Source organism: Antechinus flavipes, chromosome 6 (genome assembly GCF_016432865.1).
Source record: "Antechinus flavipes isolate AdamAnt ecotype Samford, QLD, Australia chromosome 6, AdamAnt_v2, whole genome shotgun sequence".
Taxonomy (NCBI): domain Eukaryota; kingdom Metazoa; phylum Chordata; class Mammalia; order Dasyuromorphia; family Dasyuridae; genus Antechinus; species Antechinus flavipes.
The window spans coordinates 32,948,736-32,973,265 of NC_067403.1; the positions used below are offsets into that span (position 1 = coordinate 32,948,736).

At 35.3% G+C, this 24,530-nt stretch overlaps 1 protein-coding gene across 1 annotated transcript in view; it reads right to left on the reverse strand.

Annotated features, from left to right (window-relative positions):
* Positions 1 to 3,064: 3,064 nt before the first annotated feature.
* The window catches only part of YIPF7 (Yip1 domain family member 7), a 55,319-nt gene continuing 33,853 nt past the window's right edge, over positions 3,065 to 24,530 (reverse strand). Inside the window, exons 4-6 of the mRNA XM_051966521.1 lie at positions 17,488 to 17,632; positions 10,333 to 10,514; positions 3,065 to 5,895 (exon numbers count right to left, since the gene is read on the reverse strand). Of these exons, the coding sequence (XP_051822481.1) occupies positions 5,733 to 5,895; positions 10,333 to 10,514; positions 17,488 to 17,632 (490 nt within the window). The 3' untranslated portion in view covers positions 3,065 to 5,732. The remainder of the gene's footprint in view (positions 5,896 to 10,332; positions 10,515 to 17,487; positions 17,633 to 24,530) is intronic.

Consider the following 24,530-nt stretch of genomic DNA (forward strand, 5'->3'; position numbering starts at 1 on the left):
AAACACGTTGATCTTTCCCTTGGGGCTGATGTCAGCTATGGACTTATTACTCTAGACTGACCTTAAAGTAATGGAAAATAAATCATCTCTATTGTTTACTGAAACAGTAAGTGATTGGCTGCCACCCTCAAGGTTTTCCTCTGACATGGCCTGGTTGACACTGATAAGAATAAGGAACCTTCAGAAAATGATTCCAGCCCTCAACTCACAAATGAAAAGTGGCTTAGAAAACGGGGGCTCTGTGAGTCTGTCATCGAGTAACAAGTGGTGTTGGCGGGCTGATGGGCCAAGAAAACAGGGGAACAGGAAATTTTCTATTTTTGAAATAATTTTGGCATTCCTAACCTGGGGGTAAAGCGGAATGGAAAGGATTGTGTCTTTGAGTACTGTAAAGGCTGCTGCAGCCTTTGGGATAAGCTGTGAAAAGGACCTAAGTAATTCAGATATTCTATTTCTAGCTCATGTCCCCAATCACACCTGTCAAAATGTAGGCAGTCTCTTGTTTCCAAATGACTCTCTACCTTCTGCATGCAATCTGTACAAAGTAGTAATAGGGAAAAAAATCTCAAACTCAGATAAAAGAGGCTGAAAGCGGTTGGGGGGGAGTGGTCAAGTGAAACTTAAGTCAAACAGAAATACTTCCAAGCTTATTATTTTTCATCTTTTTATCAAAAACCCCATAGTGAACACAAATTTTCTCTCTTCTTCCTTTCTCTTCCTTCCCTTTCCCTCCCTGTCTCTGTATATCTGTCTGTTTCTCCTCCCACTATCTTTGTCTCTCTTTCTCGGTCTCTCAGTCTCTCTCTCCCTCCCTTTTTACCTCTCTGCCTGTCTCTATCTCTCTGTCTTTCTGTCTCTCTCGACTCAAGTTTAAGTTCTGCCTCTAATACTTAAAAAGTGTCTACTGTGGACAAAGTACTTAGCTTCTCTGAATCCCCAGTATTCATTTCTGTGGTGAGACTAATGCTTATTCCACCTACCTAATAGAGTGTAAAGAAAACACTTTGTAAAACCTTAGTTTGTTAGATAGGAACTGTTTCTTATTAGTTTTAGTATGTCCCTTAGTAGCTAACACAGTACACTGCACAAAGCAGGCATTGCTCATTAATTATTGATTGAAAGGAACCAAGGACAAGAATTAGATCTCAACAGTGTGAAAAATGCAAGAAACTTTGGAAAGCCTTGGTCTCTACAGAATTTCATCCGGGTGCTAAATTTGACCCTGTTGAATTTAACATAAGAACCCGATCCTGTGACTTTTAAATGTTAAAAAATTCATGCTTTAAAATTATTTTCTTTTTCTATGCCATCACTATCTCTTTTGACCTGGAGATCAAGCTCATTAGTCATGTCAGCCATTGGTCAAGTGGAAAAGCAAATCTGAGTAGAAGTTAGACAGAGACTTCAGGACACTCTCTGTGTCAGCAAGGAGCCCAAAACACGGCTTGGAAGCTTCCGAGGGCACAGATGGGATGGCAAATTCCAGACTTCTAGGACAGAAACCTCCTGGGCCCACAGCGAACAGCTGGGGAATGTCAGTGCTTTCACGCAGGCTTGCAGTTAGTCAGGATATTTAGGGGATTCAGTCAGGAAACAAAGCCGGTGCATATTTGAACAACCTGGCATGTGGGCTCACGTGTATACACACACACACACACTGCTAAGCAAAATGTGTTCTGCTGATTTAGAGTTCCTGGATTTTCTCCCTTAGCTTTCCTTCTAATGAGTATAAAATGTCCTCTGCAGGTTTCTATGGGATCCAGACTCATGTGTTTATATTACTTCAGACCTAGAAATTGCATGCATGGACAATAAGGCAAGGTGCATGATGAGGGAGAAATGTTCCATTTCTTTCCCAGAACTGCACAATTTATTTGCACCATCTGAATAGATTCTCCAAATACCAAACATAAATAAGAGCTGCCTACTTACTCACATTGGGACCTGGCAATCACGATACAAAATGTTTGTTTATAACTAATAGTTCCCTTATCCCCACTGAAAAAGAGATCATTTTGGCAGACCAAAGTTGTACCTACAATAATAGATACCAAAGATGTGTCTACAAAAGTAAAGTATACATCTAATTTATTATGAGACAAAATTTTTGTTTAGAACTGGAAGGGACCTCACAAGATTATCTAATCCAACCATTTAACTTTATTTATGAGGAAACTGGATCCCAGAGAAGTTGTAATTCACCCAGTTTCACCGTTGATGTTATACTACTGATTAATTGCTCATGGTTAGGCTGTGCCAATATAATAAAAAAAAATTACCAAAATAAATTACACATTCAGTGTTTAACCAATCAAGCTAGCAAGCTAGCTTATAGAATTAGATTTTAAAAATTCATTTGAAGAAAAAACTAGAATAAGAAGAAAAAGAGTAACAATAGAAAAGTAAGAATGAAGAAGTCTTTTTAGAACTCAAACAATATTATAAATCAGCAATCATCAAAACCTATTTGACAATGGTTAAAATATATGCATGTATGTGTGTGTATATGTGTATTTATTATTGAACATAGTAAATAAGAAGGAGAAATAAAGGAATTGTTCAATAAACCCAAAGAAAAACTGTGTGTGCTCCTTATCTGATAAGAATTGCTGGGACAAGTGGGAAGCAGTCTAGCAAAAATTACCTTTAGACCAACTTCACCATATTCCACAATAAATGTAGAATGTAAATATGACTTGACTATTAAAGACCATGCAATAACAAATTAGAAGAATATCAAATACCTTTCACAAAAATAGAAAGGAAATAAATTATTAAACAATCGAGGCAATTCCAAAAGATATTATAGATCATTTTAATTATCTAAAACACAAAAAAGCTTTTGCCCAAAGAATACTAATGCCTCCAGGATAAGAAAGGAAGTGACCAACTGGGGAAAAAAAATTTATATTAAATATCTCAGATCATAGTTTAGTATCCTCAGCCATAACTGAAAGAAATATTTAATCAAAACCCATTCTTCAATAGATAATCAACAAATATGACTCAGGAGTTTGTCCCAAGGAAGTTATTAACAAAATGTAAGGTTTAATATACACCAAAATATTTATAGTAGCAATTTTTATTGTAAAATAGAAGCAGAAGCAAAGAACATGCTCATCAATTGTGGAATGATGCTCATCAGTTGTGGAATGACTCATCATTGGTATATAAGTGGTACATAAGTATAAGAGAATACTCTAAAAGAAGAAAATTTAATGAAAATTGAAAAGGTTGAATACCAAGAAGCATGAGAAGACTTAATGAATATATACAATGTGAAAAGAGCAAAACCAGAAAAACACTATCTATAATAAAGGCAACGTGTAAATGTTATGAATTACCACACTCACACACTCACACACCAATAAAAAAAAGACTATTATAAAATTATAAACAATAACCACAGTGCTCAAGGAAGAGATAGGAAAAGACACTTTCCCCTGATAATTTGAAGAAATGAGGAAAGTGAATATGCTTCAAGATTTTTTAAAATAAATTTATAGGCTTTGCTTATTTTTTTCTTGTTTTTTTTTTCCTTTTAAGTATTTTGTTACAAAGAATGGCTTTCTGGGAGGAAAGAGAAGGATAAGGGAGAAAACAAAGTGATGGAAAAACAAAAAAATCATTAAAAACTTAGTTACAAAATAAAAATGTCAAAGTTGAGATAAGTGCACTTTTTTCAATTCATGAAGACATATCTGAGCTTTTTTTAATGTAGAAAAACCACAGTCAATAGGGAAAACTTCCTACCTGTATTTGAATGAAGTTTATAAAAAGTTCACTTTTCTATAGGCACTTCCTTAATGACTTTAATGAAGTTTTCTAAGTTTCAAAAATTATGTTATTTTTATTTGATAATGTGGGTTCTTTAAAGTACTTTCAAATTCTGAACAAATCTTCCCCCCAAAAAAATTTCAAAATGTTTCTTTTAAAAGACCTACTGTATCTACTTCTCTCTCCACTTCCAAAAAAAAACTTATAAATTTTTACTTAGAGCAATCAACAGGAGAAAAAATACATATCAATTTATTGGACCTCAGTAAATTAATCTACCAGGGATTGATCTACCAAAGAGCAAAGAAGAAATGTAAGGGAAAATTTTAAATGAAATATATATTTTAGTGTAACATTTTATATTGAATTAACAGTTAATTCAGTGCCCTTTTCATATCAAAAGCCTAACAACTAAACACTATAATTAATTATGATTCGGCATTTCAGTAAATTCACAATCTCTTCAATATGGGTATTTCTTCTCAGTGCAGATTGCAACCCAGTTCCATTTTCTAATCCTTTGTAACTCTTGTCCATGTTTTTCCATAGATTTTTCACAAACTTCCACTAAACCATGTAACTCAATTCCCCTCCAGTCATAAAGAAAGCACACAAAGAATACTGGTGAGCATCTCAATATTTAGAAATTTTCCTTTTATATTTAATTAGAGAAAATTGTATGTGTTCTCTTTCTATCCAATCCTTCTGGCACAAGTTTAATACTGCTATATTGAACTTTTCTTTGACTTTTCTTTACACAGTAATGGAAAAGGAACCTATGGAAATATGAGGAACCTCTACCCAAGAACACATTCAGCAGAAACTTTAAAATGCTTTGGATAGGAATGAACCTGTCATTCCCCCCTTGACTCTGCCTCTTAGAATTCATTTCTTTCTAAGTTCAGAAAGAACTCTATCTTCTATAGAGTCATTTTCTGAATCTCCCACTCTTCTAGCTACTAATGCCTTCCCCCCCGAAATTATCTTGAATTTATTTTGTATGCACTTATTTTATATGGACATATTTTATATGTTGCCTCCCCTTCTAAAACATAAATTTCTCAAAGAAAATAACTGTTTCATTTTTATCTCAAATGCCTGGTCAGACTGACACAAATGGAGATTTAATAAATACTTTCTGATATAATGATTGATAAATCTATCAATAGCCATCTTCTTATCCTGGCAGCCAAATTCCTGGGCATGCTCTGAATTCTAATATGAGACTGATGAAATAGATAATACTGGCTGTCAATAAGAAGACTCAGAGAAACTCATCTTTCTTTCAAATTATGCAGTTCACTTAATATATACAAATGAAAGGTAAAGATAAATAGTTTTCTATCCTACTGTTACAATTATCCATAATATCTGTACTTTATATGTATCAGAATTTAGAAAATTGTAAAGGATCTTCCTTTGTAAAAAGGCACATTGGATTAAAGAGTGATCATACATTATTGTTTCTTTAATTTCTCAATTAATTTTTCCTGAGACACTTTTTTAGAAATAAATTCCCTTAGTACATATGATTTTACTTAACATACTACTTTCTAATATACAATTCTTTATAATACACAACTCTTTTTAGTAAATCAAGCAATTATATTCCCTGCTTAAGAAGAATTACGAGGGAGGAAACTAGTTCTTTTATCTTACAATAGTTTTATTTTATACGTGACCCTAAGCAAGTCACTTAACCCCAATTGTCTTTCCAAAATAAAGCCCACAATAGTTTTATTTTAAGTCTTATTTCATAAGCAGAGAAGGAAAAAAAAATCTTTCAAGCCACAGAAGCTTCTACTCTATGTCATCTTAAGTGTCATTTTGTTTCTTGATTTACCATTATCTATTCAGAGGTAAAGGAGAATTCATTTCAATAAAGTATGTTAATCTCTTTCTAAAGTAACTAGACATGCAAACAAAGATCACACAATAAGTCTATTCTGAATACATTAGAAAACAGTCAAGAGGGCAAAAAGGCCATAAAGTAAGGCACAAGGGTAAGCTACTAGAAGTTGCTGTCCTTCCATAGTCAGTGCTGAACTGAAGATTTTGGATGCAGATAGACTACACCATCCAATGATGATTAGTGCTGATATGGTCCCAATGGTCCCCCTAGAAATAAGAAAACTATATGATTAATATGAATCAATATGAAAGGAAGTCAAAAATTCAGAATCAAGAATCTTACTAAATCAATTTATAAAACATTTTTAAAATTCCCTGGAAATAAGAGAATCTCTCCTGAACTCTCATTTTGCTTCTTTCGAATCTCCTATATCTCATCTCTTGAAGCCCCTTAGTATGGCATATATTGAGGCAACTGTATAATAAGATACAGTTCAGCTATCAATTCTAATTCTCTCTTTAAAACCCCAGTATCTTACCTGTAAAGTGAGGCTGAATGTTTCCCTACCTTGAACATGGAGAGAATGGCTCAACTCTTCATTCCATTAGTATATTGCCAGTATATGAAAATATGGGTGTAAAGTATTTATTTGTTTGTTTGTTTTTGGGGGAGAGTTATGGCTGTAACAGAGGCAAGTGACTGGAAGGATTCTGCTGAATTTTGCCCCAGCTCTGTCATTGCAGTTACCTATTCCAAGTCTAATTTTACACTCATCAATTACCAGAGCAGTCCTACCATTAATGATCTCAAATGGGTAATTTTATCTCTTAGAGCATCAATTTCCTCATCTGTAAAGGAGGAGGAAAAATCATATGATATCCAAGTACCTTCGTAGCTCTATAAGTCTAGGATTCCATGAAAAGCTTGGGCAAATGTTGTACAGAGAGGGAGACCATATGTAATGGCAGCAAGGCAGTATTCTGGTAGCAACAAGGCCCTGAATAATGGTTACTCTATAGAATTAAAGAATGAGATAGAGGAAGGAAGGAAATCCTTCCTTCCTTTTGAGCTTGAAAAAATTATGCTGTTCACAATCAAAAATATGTATCATTGGAAGGGCCCTCAAGATGCTAGGTGGTTGAGGACTCAGGTTGTTATTATCATAGATTTTTAGCTCCTTGTGGGGGGAGGGGAGACTGTTTAGTTTTGTCATATACCTTAGCTTATGTGCATTTGAGGAAAGGAGGGTTTCAGACCTTTGATTTCTTAGGTGTATCAGAGAATTCCTGATGAAGAAAACTCCTTTACCAAATCATATGATTTCTAGCTTTAGAAAGCTGCCTGAGTCTGAGAACTGAGATGATGTGCCCAGGATCATACAACTAGGATATGACAGAGATAGAATTTATACCCAAATCTGCCTGACTCTGGAGCCACCTCCCTCTACACTCCTCCATATTATGTCTTACCCTCAGAAAACATTTAACACAAGCTGGCTGCACGTAATTGAATTGAATTATTATCCTTCTTTCATAGATCTCCTGCAATGTTCCTGTTCCATTTTAGGATAAAAATGACCTTGAGTTCTTAAAGGGTATACCAACTAGTTAGCAACTCCTGCAGGTCTGGCCAAAGTAGAAAGGCTTTAAGTATTAACCTGATGATAAGGACGCATGTCTCCTATCCAAGGACCAGCCTATGTTTGAAAAAAACTAAATTTAAGAGGTCAGACTGGGTACAGGGCAATTAATTGTTCAGCCATGATACCTACTAAATGATGGAGTGGTTGTGGGAAAGGAGGATCCACACCAACAAAAACATGAGTCTTTAAAGAAAGTATTAAAGTATTTTACATATGAGATAATTTAGAAACCCCGGAATGGTAAGGTGACACCCCAAAATCATCCAATCATTAAGGAGTGATGTTGGGAAGCAGTCGCAGGGGAGGGGGAGCTCAAATGTCTGGCCTTTCTGATAGAATATAAGCTCCTTGAGTGCAGATCCTCAATATGCATAGAGGTTAGCAATTAATAAATTACTGGTGACTCAATTATTGACTCTGTCATACATTCACTCTTCCCTTCTGTCTCTCTTGGTTTTCTGAAGATACATAGAAATGCCTTGGAAGCAGCAGAGCAACCCTCTGTTTCTTTGCTTGGCATAAGTAGTCTGAGAAATCTGTTGTGAAAAACTCCTTAGATAAATATGTTCTTAGACATGGTGCCCTTCAAGAACATTTTAAAGCGAGGCAATAAATATTACATGTTGGATCAACATCAATTAAGAATAATCTCTGTAATAACTTATTTTACTGGTGTTCAAAATGAAATTATAAAATGATACCTGATTATTTAATGAGAGGTTACGACAACCAGAGCATTTGAAAGTATTTAATAGTCTTGGGGACTGGATTTGTTTGCTTTTTTATTAGAGTCATTCACGATCTAGCCACTAAAACTTAATGACCAAAACACTAAATTACAATAATTTACAATTGTTTATCCTAAACTCAGATATTTTGAAAAATCTACTGACATTTTACAACTATCTATACCATTTGATTTTCTTGGCTTAAATCTCAACTTCACTGAAAATGATACTCAAATATTAGAACAAATATCCTTTTAAACGAGTTTTGTCAGCATGTATAATGACTACAATAATGCAAATGAAAACAACACTAAAAGTTTAATTATAATGCCTACTCTTAATCCCTGAGAACTGATCCTGAAATATTACTCCCCCTTCTCAGTATAAAGAAGGAAGACTACAGAAAAAGAAATGTATACAACTTCTCTATCAGCTTTATTCCCTGTGTCAAATTTGCTTAAATATGTTTCTTTGTCACAAGGGAGGATTCAATGTTGAGAGGTGAAAGCTGGGGAAGAAATGTCTTTGGTTTTAGAACAAGCAAAAAAACTCACAACAAATTAAACTTTTAAAAATAAAAATAAACAAATAACAGTTTTGCTAAGATGTTTCTAGTCAGTTTCTGGTCAGTTACTTCACCCCTCTGATCCTCAGTTTATTTATCTGAAAAAAATGAGTTGTTCTCAGCTTGGGTCTATGGATAGATTTCATAAAGTTCACGAAGTAAGATGAAAAAATTACATATTTCTTCTTATTAACCTCTAACTGAAATTTAGCATTTTCTTTGATCATGAATATAGACAACAAACCACAGTGGTTTTATGCAACTACCTATTGTTTCATTGTAGTAGGTTCAGTTAGGAATAAAGATGCTGATACCTAAGTAATACTTCCTCACATACACACAAGTACTAATTCTTTAAGTTGTATTAAAAAAGTGATATGGTCACCCTGGGCTCCTTTCTTGAATATCCATTCCACAATAGATTACCCAGCACTGTCTCCAACTAATCCATTGTTACTTAAAACTGTCATCAGCGGCATGTGAAAGAACTTTTAAAGGCAAAAGTAAATGATGAGTTTCCTGGACTTTTTTTTTCCTTTGCCCTTTTCCAAATTACTCTCAGAGCCTACTTCATTTGATGATCAATGGACCACCAGAGCCAACAGAGGCTCTGCCCAGGACACAGCCAGAAAACCTGTTTCTTGAATGACTTTCCTCCTCCATGGCTTTGGATCTGGGCAGGTGGAATAAGATGGAGTACTGACACATTCATGGGCCAGGAGAATGTTGAAGTATCTTGATAGGATAGCTTCACCATGGCCAAGTGCTTTAAAATTGCAAATATGAAGACCTTAGTGATAAAAATAAAATAAATTTCATTATTAAAAAATAGTTTCCAATTTCAAAACTTCAAGGATCTGTGTTTTTTGCTAGTGTATGCACTCCCTCAACTGACAAAGCTTACAAGCCTTCTATGACAGTCCTTGAGAGTTGCTACGGCTGAAAAATTCGTTAGAACCTTATGATGACCCTGCTATTGAAGATGTTATAGATAGCCGCATGTTTCAAATGTAGAAATGGAATCTCAGAATTTAAGTGTCTTGTTAAGGATAATAGTAGTAAATATCTGATGCAGTATTGGAACCAAGTTTTCCTGATTCTAAATCCAATACATGACACACTATGTCTCACTCGCTCTCACAACCTATGGTCACCTGTACTCATGATGACATGTTGGAGTAAGACTTTCTCCTTATATGGAGCCCAAATCTATCTCAATACTAATAATAACTTTCCATTTATATCAGTCTTTATAGTTGACAAAGCGTATCCACCCCACAGTGTATTCGTCACAAAGTCACAATGTCCCCTTCAGTGTTCCTGGCAAGTCTTTACTGCAAGAAGTCGTGCTGAGACAGATCAGAGTTGCTCTTCTCTTGGGTAGTAAAATTGCCTGGGAGCGTAGATACTTTGTCAATGTTCACAGAGTTCCTATTTCTAAAAAATCAAACAAGTGAATGTTTTGTTTGTAGTCATCATACTACCCAAGGCACCAGTTCACATTAAGAGCCAGTAGCTTACAGGATGACAGCTTAAAAGGTGCCAGATTTAAAGAAAAACTGGAATTTTTTTTTAAAGGCACAGGGTTGGATAATGCACCTGAGACCAACACTGACCTACTTTTCCCTCTTTTTGAACCTTCTTAATAACCATAGTCCTACCAATCCCCAAACTAAAACGTTCTGCAACAGGAAGCAGCTGCTCTGGTATGCCTCTGTCTTAACTGAGATTGTGCTTGTGGGGTCAATTAGCACACACAGGTACTTACTGCAGTGAGAAGAATATGGCACAGCTGGACAGAATGACCATAGGGAGCAGACAGTAACCCAGCACGCTCGCCACACATCCATATGACACTCCTGAAGTGCTCATCAAGTTCAGTAATGCATGAATCCCAAGGCACCCAATTGCACTCATGCCATACACGTAGCCAAACTGAACTTTTCCTGCCTGAAAGAAATGGGAATATCACAACTTAATCACATAAGCAAACACAATCCACCAAGAGGAAATTCAGATGGCAATGAAGGGGGAGGTTATTTTAGAGCTGGTTCACTGCTGGCTCTTGCCAGTCTTTGGGAATCGAGGGAATTCAGCTGCTGTAAAAAAAAGCATAATTTACAAAATTTTGCACATTTCTCTACTTAGCCTTTTGGGATTCTAGCTGGGTGGGGTTTGCTGAACCACAAGATATAGTGGAGTTGCTGGAGCACTGCTGCATACAGAATACAATGAAGTAGAAGTTTTGTGAGGGCTTCCTTTCTTCATGTGGATCAGAAATCATCTACTAATGATCACAATACAAAAGTAACCAAATTAATTGGTTTTTGTTTTTATAGACCCTGAGAGCTGGGAAGAACCTCAAAAACCATGCATTTTAACTTGTAGCTAATTTTATACAACATGGCCAACCAGTGGTCATCTAGTCTTTGCTTGAAAACTTCCAGAGGAGTGGAATACACTATACCTCTTAAACACCCTATTCCATTTCTAGTCATCTCTTGTCATTATGATATTTTCCCCCAAATGACGTCTAAATATATCTCACTACAATTTCTAACCACTGCTCCTAGGTCTGTTCCACAGAGTCTTTCACATGTCAATTTTTCAGATATTTGAAGAAAACAATCATATCTCTTCATGAGTCTTCTTCAGACTGAACATCCCCAGTTTCTTCAGCTAGTCCTTGTATCACCTGTTGTACAATCCCTTATCTATCCTGATTATTCTTTTTTGGACACATACAGACTAGTCTGTGCCTTTGCTAAAACATGATGCAAAAAGTATAGAATATATCAGAACTCTCAACACCATCATCCCGGACCTTATAACTGTCTTAAAGGAGCCTCAAGTAGAATTATCCCCCCCCAAAAAAATAGAAACGTAGATTTGCCCACTTTAAATCTTTTGTTACTCACTTCATCTCCTTGTTTTTTCTTGTCATTATATTTTTTGGATCCAGCTTCTGTCAGCCATCTCAAGAGTATGGTATTTATGTTTTCATCCAAGTTATTGTTTAAAAGGTTAAACAGGAGAGGTCCAAGGATATATTCCTCGAGCACCTAGAAACCTCTCTCTAACTTGACAGACCTAGTTTCACTGTCTGTGGTCCACCAGAGGAAGTAACTGAATTAGTGCTAAATCATCTAGCCCATATCTACCCATTTTTATCACCATGGGAAGCTTTGTCAAACGCTTTGCTGAAATTTAAACATATTATGTGTAAAGCATTCCCTTGATGTAAAAGTCTATTAACCCTGTTATAAAATAAATGAGGTTAGTCTGTCATGACCTGTTCTTGATGAAGCCATGCAAGCTTTTAGTGATCACTGCTTTCCTTTTAAAGTGCTCACCTACTACCCCCTTAATAATGTGGTATAGAATATTTCCATGAATAAAAGTCAACCTTACTGGACAATACTTAATAATCTCTCTCCTCTTCCCTTTTAAAAAATAGGGGAAACATTTGTACCTTTGTATTCCTATAACATCTTTCTCATCACCTGAGGTCTTTGAAAAAGCAGTAACAGCAGCTCAGCCATCATTTTTGGTGGTTCATTCGGTTCTCTGGGACATAGTTAATCTAAGCCTGCTGATGTGAATTTATGGAGGGCAGCAAGATGCTGTCTAATTGTCATTTCAGTTATCATGACTGCTCACCAGCTACAGAACCCTGTAAGTAGCAAAATTCCCAAATATAGGCCAGCTCCCACAGCCATCATTTGGAAAAAATAATTTTTATTCCTGGAGAAGGAGCTAGCCATCCTTTTCTAATTGCCAAACAACTGTCATACAAAGTATAGGCAAGCCTGTCTAGTGGAAATAGTAAGGCTCATTGAGGTAAGGACAGGGAGTATGAGACAAGCAAAACTATCACCCTCACCTTGATCAGCATCTCCCTTCAGATCCTGATGGGAACAGCCCAGGGGACCAGCCTCAAGCCAAGAGTATTGGAATTAGCAGTGCCACCCCAAAAATCAGACCACCTACTAGCCCAGCATCCATAGCCATCACTGAGAAGAGAAATCATTGTGGAAAAGGGAGCCCTTCTTCTTTACCTCCCTCACCACCATTACCAATATTCCATCTACCCTTAGCAATGACCAAAATCCTTCTTTGATTTGACTTGACGCAAATCTCAGTTTTGCGATTGATACCCTTAGTTCATCCTAGGCTCTAGATCTTTAAAAGGCTTTATTAATCTTCTATATCATTCTATGCTTTCTATTTGTCGGTTTTAAATAAGTTTGTCAATGAGTTCCCTGTGTATCCACATCCATATCTTTAGCAAATTCCCATTTTTTTTCTCTTCATGAGAAATGTATCCGCTTATGTCTTCAGAATTTCATTCTTGTTACCTTCTCATATCTTTTGGAGAAACATCCTTTTCAAAATATTAATCTATTAAATGCAATTGATTTCTTTTCTAAAGCCTCTGCCAAAACCCAGAGTGCACATGATTCCAGACAACAAGTGATTTTCCTTTCTATCACAATTTTTGTTATTCATAATTCAGAAATCACTTGTTCCTTTTCTATCAGAATCAGGTCCTGTTTACTAATACCTTTTAAAATATGAAATAAATAGTAAATGCAATTCAAAAATCTATGGGCTGTTTTGACTTCAACAGAGAAAAAGCACCAGCAAGATGTTTAGATTAGTGAAGTATCTGTCATTACAATGTCATGCTTCTGTGCTAAGTTCATGATGTTCCCAAACTCCTCATCCAATTATTTTTGTCTAGGTGGTCTGTGATATAGCCCTCCAACATCATTTTTCTTCTTGTTTCCATGGATTCTCACTGATGCGATCTCCACTATGCTTTACCCCATATTTTCCTGGATTTCCTCATATGGCTACATATTATTACAGTCTCTTGAATTTTATCTAATCTATTCCTTTTGAATAAGGCATTTAAACAGAGCTAAATTCCATTCCCTACTACATTCCACCATTTTCTATAATACCTATGAGATCAAAGTTACCTCTTTAGTTTAGAATTTCTAGCTCACACTTATTATCAATGAGCTGCTCATTTGTGTATGTATATATATATATATATATATATGTATGTATATATATAATGTATGTATATATGTATGTATGTATGTATGTATACAGCTATACAAATTGCCCAATCTAAATTTGAAATTTCATATCCCCTTTCCTTTTTAATTTAGAGTCCTCTTGATTTGACTCATAAGATTCTGACAAATATATTTTCTGGGTCTTGTTAGATTCAATCTGAGATGCCAATCATTTCTATATTTTCAGCTATTGTCTGAAATTAAAATCCCACATTAAGATCTCTTCTTTTCACTTTGTTATTTTACTCAGAATCCTCTATTTTCAATAACAATGAAAATATCATCTTTACCCCTGACAACTTCAGGATTTGTTGTTTATTTCTCCTAGAAATTCATAATTTTAAACAACCCTTGTTAGTTTCCTTCTTGTGATATCATTTATTATCATAATTAATTTCTAAAAAGATTACTAGAAAGAAAAGTTATCACACATTTTGACAAATCCTGGAAGGTACCCCATCACCATCACCATCAAATTCCAAATACATATAATAGGAATAAAAAAGATTTCTCTGTTGTTTATTCCAGGTCAACAAATAGCTATCATAATATCAACTTACCACTCTTCTTTGAGAATTATTGTTTAGCCTCTTAATCAAGGCCCTGGAGTTTCATATTATTATTTCTTGGAGTACAAAAAGATGTTTCTTCCAGAGATGGCTCAACTTTCTCCTTTTCAGGAAGGGTTTCATTCCTATTATTTAAAAGTCAAGGGCTCTTCTTTCCTTTTATTCTGCATCATGTTCTTTGACCCTCTGCCCACCTGATATAGATGAGAATTACTCTCAACTTTTAAATATCATCTTCTTCTTTATTTTCAATATGAATCATCTTCTTCCTTCTCCCTGATAATCTGGATGGCAGAATTTCTTCCAGATTACTTTTTCTCCAGGTTACACTTTAGATGCACATTAGGATTATGGGGCAGAAACAAAGCACACTTCTCATGATTCACAGTAAAATTCTTCACAGCCTTCATAATTGCTTAAAACCCATCTTTTCAACACCAATATTCTTCTGATGAAGCTTCAATGATTGCAAATGATGGAATACAAGTCTCTAAAGAATTAATGTTAAGTGCTCTAAAGAGATGCTAGGTAGATAGAGTAGGCTACAATAACTCAATGGTAAAGAATTGTACAAGAGAAGTAACTTACTGGGTGACTTAAAAGCAAAGTAACATATACAATCAGAGAAAAAAAGTAGTAAAGTTATATAAGTAAAGGAATGGACAGTCTGTGTTCTCCACTGAAATCCACACTGTATTATGAGAGTATAAAATGTTTGGTGGATTCTGGGGACAGTTTATGGACTAACAATAGTCACATAAGTTGAGAAAAAATGCAAAAATGGTTTGAGATTATATATCTGTCAAAGTTTAGAAATAATAACTCAATATGAATTTAAATCAAATTTAATGCTTAGTATGAAATGATTCAGAAAAATATACTTGATCAAGTAAAATTTAATGGAATATTTGAATCGAAAGAAACTTTAGAACACTTAGTCTGATTTTATTTTGCACATAGCGAAACTGAAACCCAGAATTTGAACCCACCTTATTCTTATTAATTAACTATTATTCTCACCACTGCACTATTATTGAAAAACAAGGAACTTTTGACTATCAGATAGTATCATTATAAATTCAAAATATATTTTAATAGAATTAATTCTGTCCTTGAAAGATGAAGATTATATTTTCAACAGAAAAACCAACAATTGCAATATTACAAATGACTTGGAGAAAAAAGATTAGTTAATATATTAAATTGATTGTTTCTGACTATTTGATTAATTGACATAGCCTTTTTTAGCAGCTTAATCTGAGATTATCAAATTACTGTGACAAAGACAGAAGAAGGCAGGTCAGCAGCTAAATTAAAACTCGACTTGATATAGTGTTTGATTTACAGGGAATTTACATCTGCTTCTGTAGAGAGGGAAAAAAATAAGATGGTATCACTAAATGCTCTTAGTTCAAATGGATATAATGTGTTTTTTACTAAAACAAATTACTATGCAATTGATGCATAACACTAGGCTGACTAATCTTATGAAATGAGCATTTTTAAATATCTCTAGTTAGATAAGCATTTGCAGAGCAGATCTTTCAGTTATGAATTTCAGTTTTTATTTGAAAGAGAAGAAATATCCTAATTCTCTTTGAGTGTTTTTTCTTGATTTCTGAATTTCTTTTACCAGTTTGTATGCCCTTTGTTTCTCTTTCTACATTAATAAAGCTGTCTGTTTCAGATTCAGAATTTTTATATTTTCAGGTTTAAGTTAAGTATAGTGAAAGAATATAAGCCAAGGGGGTACATGGGAAAAAGGACACCTAAGTTTTAGTTCAACCTCTAGCAGTAAATAAATCACTTTTCTTCTGTGGACCTCAAGATGCTCATTTGAAAATTAGGAGACTAGAAAATCTTAAAATTCAAAAGGACCTCTTAGGCCATCTAGTTCAATCAATGCCTAAAAAGAATTCCCTTTGTTCCAAACGATGATCCAACTTTTCTCCAAGACTTCCAAAAATGATGTACATCCTATGACCAGAGGGAAGCTCTCATCAAAATGAGAGTTTGTCTTTATCTCAAACTTAATTAGTTTTCATTGGTATTGGTTCTGTCTTCTGGGAGGAAGAAGAAGCTCAAGTCTTCTCATTTTCAGGTGAAACATCTCAAAGATCTTCAACAAATCAATGTATACCATGAACTTGAGGCGCCTCATTATACTTCTCTGCCTTCTCTTTGACACCTTCCAGTTTATGAAAGCCCTTTCTAAAATGTGTTATTCAGAAGCAAAAATTATCATGTTTGCTACAAGCTTGATCTGATCAGGGTAAAGTATATTGGTCCTCTCGCATCCCTAATCATACCATAACTCACTTAAGGCAGCCTAGTGTTATATTAAGTCTCTTGGCTATCATCACAATGTTAATTTATTTTGAATCTGAATAAACTCAAAACCTCAGAGATCATTTTCCCCCCCAAATGAACTTACCTGTAAACAATATTCTATCTGAATTGGCATTTAAATCTTTACATGGAGTTTGTTCAAAAAGATTAAATCACAAATTCAGACTTATTCTCCTTTCTATTTAAACTTATTTACATTACAAATTCTGGGTTTTTTTCACCTCATTTTTTCTAGGATTCATTGCCTTTCTCTTTTTTACCTGATGCATTTTTAAAAAGAAAAGACTCTTAATCCCACTCTTCTAAATGAACACAAACATCTATAGACAGTTGTTTTTTTTTTTCATCATCCATATGGTGAATCCAATACAACGACTAATAGACACAAAGATACAAAAGAGAATTTCACTATAGCCAGCACACTAAGCAAGATGAAATTCTAGTCAATTTATTGTTTCAAAGGGTGAAGAACTAAAAAAACCAGAAAAGAATCTCCCATAAATGGAACATATGAAGTCTTTACAAAATAAAACTTTCATGGGAGCCCAGTATTTTAAAATATAAGTATAAGGCAGTCTCTACCTATATTCTACTTTTTGTAATAAGGAAATGAACTAGAAGACATTGATTATACTTCCTTTAATGTAGCTTTGACACTCTGTACCGTTACAAAGCCATTTAAATTAATGACTTATCTATGTGCTACCCATGCAGGTGGTTTTGTATGAGTATTAATGCTTTGATTAAATCTCACGCTGTTACTAAAAGAAAACTCAAGTTAAGTGAAAACTCGTCACCATAAGAAGTGAATCCTTCTTCTCCTGATCTCGAGTTTGCCTTCTTCCCCCGCACCCTCCCCTGCACCGCCCCGGCCTTAAATCAGAGAGTTAAAGCCTTCTGACTGCAGCCATACATTACCAGAAGGAGGGTTGCTCCCAGGGCTATGCAGAAAAGCATGGGGCCGGCCAGGTCCGTTTCAGTCATGATGCTGCCATCTGCTGGTTTCAGAGGATTTAAAACTGTCAGCGTTTTTTGCCAAATATGATCAAAATTTATTCCAAGTTCTGCAGAACAAATAAAAAGTGATTTTTTCAACTTGAAGTAAAGAGAAGTCATTGACAATTCATTTTTTAAAAAATCGGGCTTTTGTAATATCCAGATCATGACTTATGATAAATGTACAACGAACCAAAGCCCACCTGAAATTATTTGGAAGATTCTTGCAGAACATCCAAGCTTACATTCAACTTGCAAATTGAGAAATACTTATTATCTTCTCTAAAAAAATTTTAGTCAATCAAAAAGCTTTTCCTACTGCTTATTTTAATGTTTTCTTTCCACAGATTAAATTGCAAGTACTTCCAAAATCTTATTTGCAACATCAAATGATTCTTTAATTAGCAACAATTGCCAAACCAAAGGTGACAACCCAGAGAGGTTTTAAATTTTTTTTTTAATTTTCCTCTTTCTAATGAGAAGTATGGTCTCTATGCTAACTATTGAAAAACGAACAAGAAGAAACAAGATGGGTTCTTCTACCAAATCAAAGTAATTGTAACTTGTGTGAATAATTTTATAAGGTCAATGCACATCCATGTTAGAATCTGTGCAGATGAGTTTTCAAAGATAAACAAATTTCCCCTTTTATTCTTCAACCAAGGGAAAGCAATGGTTATTAGACAGTACTAAAATCAGTACATTTTAGTGACGATGGGTTTACTTTGCTATTCATTTTTTCCAGGTTTTATAGGGTCTATTTTCCAAAGTTGCTTTAAAAAAAATACTATTAAATTAGATCCCCTGATGGAATCTGCTACCACATAGTACTGTTCCTATATCTAAAAAAAACTGACACATTGAACATAGAATAGATATGCTCTATATATCAGTCATAATTTCTCCAATCACATTAAATTATATTTTAAGAGGGAACTGGATGATCAGAAAAACTTCAAGAAACAAAGGGAATGTAGCTCCAGCACTTAAAAAGTAGCCAGTCACTCAGTTGTAAGTAAAATTAAAATCATGAGAAAGTAGAATGAGGAAAAAATATTTCCTGAATACAGTGAATTCTGCATTGGTACATTGGCATTGGTACAATTCTCAATGCAACACATATTGGAATTTTCTATTAGTACTTCTTCCCCTTCTGCTAATTTAAGAAAATGACAGCAATCCAGGGCAGTGTGTGATGGAGAAAAAAGAAATGACAGTCAAAGGGAGTTGTTGGTAGGTGATGGAGACTAGAAGGAAGCAAAGGAGATAAAAAGGAGAGAGAGGGGGAGCATAGTGGTGGGAGCAGTAAGACAAAGACAGAACTGAATGCTTTGCCCATCTGTAAGATAGACATAATGTTCTTGTAAGACTAGAGCCTCAGGAGAGCCTGCAGTCCCAAGCTCCCGTCGTCATTGCAACCTGGCCGACACAGCTGCTGCAGCCTCCGATTCCCATGGCCCCTGCATCATAGGGGCTACACAAGTGTTGGACCTTCCTTCTCCAAGAGGCCCCTGACATGGGGAGGGACGCAATGGCATCCAAGTAAATTGGGGTTAAGCCAGGGAGGGCTGTGCAAGGTCATCTGCCTTACCCTCCCCTCCAGAGCATCTGGGGCCAGTGACCAGAGCGAGATCATGACTGGATGCTGAGAGAGACCTCGGTCTTTTAAAATAAGTTATTTAACAGGTCTCAGGTTGACAAAAATCAACACGCAACCAGTGATGAAGGACAGGTAAGAAACAGGGCAGAGAATGGCTTTTTTTCACCCAGTTTACATACACATACTGTGTGTGTGTGTGTGTGTGTATGTGTGTGTGTGTGTGTGTGTGTGTGTGTGTGTGTGAGAGAGAGAGAGAGAGAGAGAGAGAGAGAGACAGAGAGACAGAGAGAGAGAGAGACAGAGAAACAGAGAGAGAGACAGAGAGACAGAGATCAGCATGTGATGTAGAAGCAAAACAAACAAACAAAAAAATCCTTGCATGTAGTGAGCAAAGCACAGTGGTACGGCGGACCCAAGACTGACGTGGAAATCAGAGGCTTTGGGTTTGAAGTTTAGTTCTGCCAAATCCACCAGCATGGTAGCGTGACACTGTAGTAAAACATTATAGTCCCGAAGCCTGGAGTTCTGTGTTCAAACCCACCTCTGACCCTTCCTGCCTGTATTTCCTGGGGCACATGGATTTCTCTCTCTGGGTCTGGGTACCCTCGTCTGAAAAACGAGAGGTCGGTACTGGACAGCCCCGAAGTCTGGGATCTTGGACTTGGAGCCTCTCTGAGGCTCAGTGTCCCGGGCTGTAAGAAGAGGGGGGCTGCGCAAGTTTAGACCTAATCTGTGATCCTATGACCAGTATTTGCTCAACTGCCTCCGCAGAAGGGATGGAGAGGAAATGTTATCGCTATAAAAATGTTAGCTATTATTATTATTCTTAAATAAATCCCATTACCCACTTGTAGAGAACAAAGGGCAAAGCTAGGATACAGGGGGAAAGAGCACCTTCTTGTGGGGGGCTTTTTGGGATTAATTGTAAATCATTCAAATGAGAACTCATTTTTTTAAATAAAACTTTTATCTGTAATACTTTGAACAGTATGCTTATAAATGGGAAGTTCTCAACATAGTGGGGAATACCAGGAATGGATTTTACAAGGTTTCCTAAGTCAAGAAATGACCCAAAAGAAATAGAAAAAAAAATCCCTTAAAGTGAACCCAAGTCCTTTGTGCCATGGGAGCTTCTGACACAATTCTCTGTCACTGGGAATAAATTATTTCTGCATAAAAAGTAACTTTAGCCATGATTTCAAAAGGCATTGTATGGAACACTGTTTGGTAAGGAGCAGAAACCTACTTTTCATTCTGCCATAGTCCTTCATACCCATAAATCCCTAAAACCTAAATCCTATGCACAGAATATAGAATGGTCTTTTAAGGGCCAATGTGGATGAGAGCTGAATAATTTCACTAGAGCAGTGACCAAACATTTCTCTCTCTGGGAATTGGTCAATGACATTAGAAAATCTGAATGAGACTGAGAGGATTTCTATCTACATAAGGACTTGTGTCCTTGTATGGCTAATGAGCTTGTTAATTTTATTGCTATAGAGAATTTTAAATATTTTTATCCTGGAAATAAGAATAAAATTGAATAAATTATTTGTTCACTTGATGAAGATTTACATATTTCTTAATGCACAAACACCCTGATAAATAGGAGCAATCTATCACACTTAAAACATTATGGACTATCTTATTCAATTTTTATTTCAGGAATTAATAGGCTTTACAGTTGAATTCTACCTGAGGAATTTATCATTTCCAAACTTGGCAGCTTTGTTGTAAACTGGCTTTCATCAACCATATGTTTTCATTGCTTAATATGATAAATTAACTTTGTTTTACACCAAAGCATTGAGGATAGAGCCTTGTGGACAGTGGTGGTTTGCCTTCATTATTGAAGAGGGAAGAGTTTGGGAAAAGGTAGGGAATAGAGATAGGGAAAGGAAGTGAAAGAAAGAGAAAGCAAGGGAAGATCAGTTGCAATTGAGTCCCCTATTCTGATCCATTCTCAATGAGGACTATGAAAACAGGGAATAAAGTGAATGAATACAATGACCACCTCTTCTCCAAAAAAATATGCATAATTTTATTTTAAGTAACCTAGATAAAATGTATTTTATGGAATGTTCTATGTGTTTCAAAATATGTGTTAAATGGAAAAAATTAATTTCTGCATATTTTTTGGTTTTGCCCAATAAAACAATGAACTAGCAAAAGATTTGAAAGCTCTCTCGTAAGAATTGGGGTTTTAATGTTCTTTTTTAATTTTTTTTTGCTAAAGTAAACTATCTTGATTTTTGCTTCCAAATTTATTGCCAAATATGCAAAGGAGATTATAGTATTTATTAATTATAGGGACCCTAACACAATATCTTATTATGCAAAATAAAAAGAGGAGAAAAATTGCCATGAAATGTGAATTCAAAATTTACTGCTTTGCTGTCATCTAGTGGTAGTAAAGCATATGATATATGTGCTATAAAAATGAATTAATATCTTTGTTTTCTATGTAAATTGTGGTCCTGGCCTTTCAACTATAAACACTGGCCTATAGTCAAAATATAAAATGTTAAATTTTACTGTATTTTACTGACAAGTAAGGATTGATTATCATCTCAAGATTCATTGTTAACATGTTGATGCTACATTATCAAGTAACAAAAAGTTATTCCTTCTCAAATTAACAAAGTGTTTTATACCATAAACTATTTCCAGAATAAACAAACATATTTTTCAAATAAAATGGTCTGAGTGACAAGGACATACATTTTCCAATCCTATATTTTTAAATACCTTAATGACTTTTCCTCAAAAAAAAAAAGGGGAGATTAAATGCCATTTATCAACTTAAGCTTTCTCATGCTCTGTATGACAAAATAGGCCTCTGCTCTTCATAATTTCATCCAACCTGGAGGAAGCATACTGTAGCAGGTGGCCTTAAACTAGTGAGAAGCTCAAAAGGATTGATTGTGGACAAGAGTCATTTAAAATGGTCTCATGGATATAGGGGAAAGGGATTATGATTTTCTCTTATTTAGTATGGGCAGAAAAGAAACATAAAAATTTCTTTTTCACATTAGAGGGATTTGATTTATCAAAATGGATTATGACTTTGAGGGAACTAATTTAAAAGGTAGTAAGAGAAATTGTCAAGTATATTGATGATTTTAATGATATTAGAGATTAGGGATAATTTTAAGAAGGCATTCTAAATGTTATGGGAAAGCAAACTCATACAACAGAGAAATTGGGTTTTATGGCCAATAACATGTTTAGATGAATGGAGACATTATAAATATATACATGTCATTTATTTTTGTCATACTTCCTTCCCCTAAAAAAATCTAATCACAAAATATATTAAATGTGTATACTTAATGCTTAAGCCAATGGAAATTTATTAACCTTTTCTTTGATGATATAATGTATAAATGGATCTTGTATTACCTCAAAATCCTTAGTTGTATAAAAAATTCATATGAGAAAATACAAAATCTCAAAGGAGTTAGAAATTGCAATGGTACAAATTCTGCTGTTTGTAGATGGAAAAGACATGGCTAGACTAATTATTGTAATAAAAAAGCTTATGGGTTTAAGTAAGAGGTACTTTTAAAATGAGGCATGACTGTGGCAGTCAAAGCTGATAGTACAGTTTGTAGTTCTATCAATGGAGAGGTATTATTCAGAATGATAAGTATGATTGCAACTCTGCCTTCATCATAACTTGGATGGAGAATTCTTGAACTAATCTCTCTTGCTAGTCTTATGGAAAATGTGAGGAGATGCTGACTTAATGACAAAAAATAATTAAGAATTTTTCTTATAGATTGGATGTCAGTCTAGTAGGAGCCTCCAGTTGAGGAGGCTTAGTGATTAGTCTTATGTTGTTTGGTATTGTCAATTGGGTTATCTGTTTATCAAATTTGAAGACTGACAAGAGAGATAGCTATCATGCTAAAGATAAATGTTGTTTCATACTTGGATTTAAAAAAAATCAGCTTCACAAGTCAAAAATGGAAGAAGAATCCATTCACATGAACCAGGAGTTCTGAAAGAGATCTGAGGGTTGTAATCTGCAAATGTATTATGTGTGAAGGTAGTAATGAGAATAATAACATTTATAAAGTGTCTCTCGTGCCAGTCACAGTGCTAAACTCTTTACAAATTTTATCGTAGACCCCAGAAGTTAAGCACTATTATTCTTATTCTTATTTTATAGTTTGGGAGACTGAAATAGACACAAAGAAGTGACAGACCCAAAGTCACCGGCCAGTAAGTGTCTGAGGCTGCATCTGAACTTTGCCCATTGCACCATCTGGTAACAAGTGTTTGTAAAGGGTAAATTAAGAGCATGACTGAGATCCCTTGACTATTACATGCCCAGCTCTATGCTAAGCATAGTAGGCTAAATGTAGGAAATGCTTCCTAATGATCACTCCAACCAAAAGTGGAGGGGGCTGCCCTGCTCTTCCAAATAGAGGATCGTTTGTTGGCCATGAAGGCCAGGAACCTTTTCAGGGATGGCTTGGAGATCCTTGCCAACCAAGTCAGTGATGTTTTAAAGAGTTTTAGTTTCAGAAATCTAGTAACTGGTCAAACATAATTTTGAGAATGGAAATCTTACAGATAAGAGAGAATGGAGGCAGGTGATGAGTATGGAGAAGAAGTAAGGGGAGGTGGATAGACAAAGATGTTGCTGTTTCAAACCTGGAAGCTTAGTCTCTGTCTTGCTCTCCTGCCATCCCACACTCAGCCATCTGTCAAGAACCCACAGCCACAATCCTACTCACTCTTACTTATCTACCTCACTTCCCTCTCTAGGACTTAAACATGGGCACTGAAGGGGTCTTAAATATACCCTTCTTGTTTTTTAAGGGTCAAACAAAGATGAATTAACTATGAAATTTCTTCATTAAAAACAGATGAGCTAAGTCTGAGAAGAAATGAGAGGTTACAACCATAATAAAGCAAAATGTTTTCTCTATCACCTTTTTTTCCTGGCAAATTGTATTTTGTTTTGTTTTTCCCTATTCTTCCTGACATCAGAAATCATTAACAAGAAAATGATATAATTCCACGAATTGAACTGTAGTAGTTTTTCATATTTCTTAGCTGCCCAGGTTCTGTAATCCTCAGTAAAAGTAGTAAAATGAAGAAGATAGTAAAGAGCACAAGAAAACCCTGAGAACTTAAGACATCTCCTGTTCAAGTTCCAAAATTTCCTAAGAATGAATTTTTCTTAGGACCACAAGTCTTGATGTTCACCCCCACCAGCCATTAAAGCTGGCTTTAGATCTCTGAGAAGAGGGGAAAGGTATCTCCATGACAGGAAAATAACAGGAAACCTCTTCCCTATGATACAACATGAAACACACACAAAGCTGGGTATGAGGTGTCACAGTGAGGATTC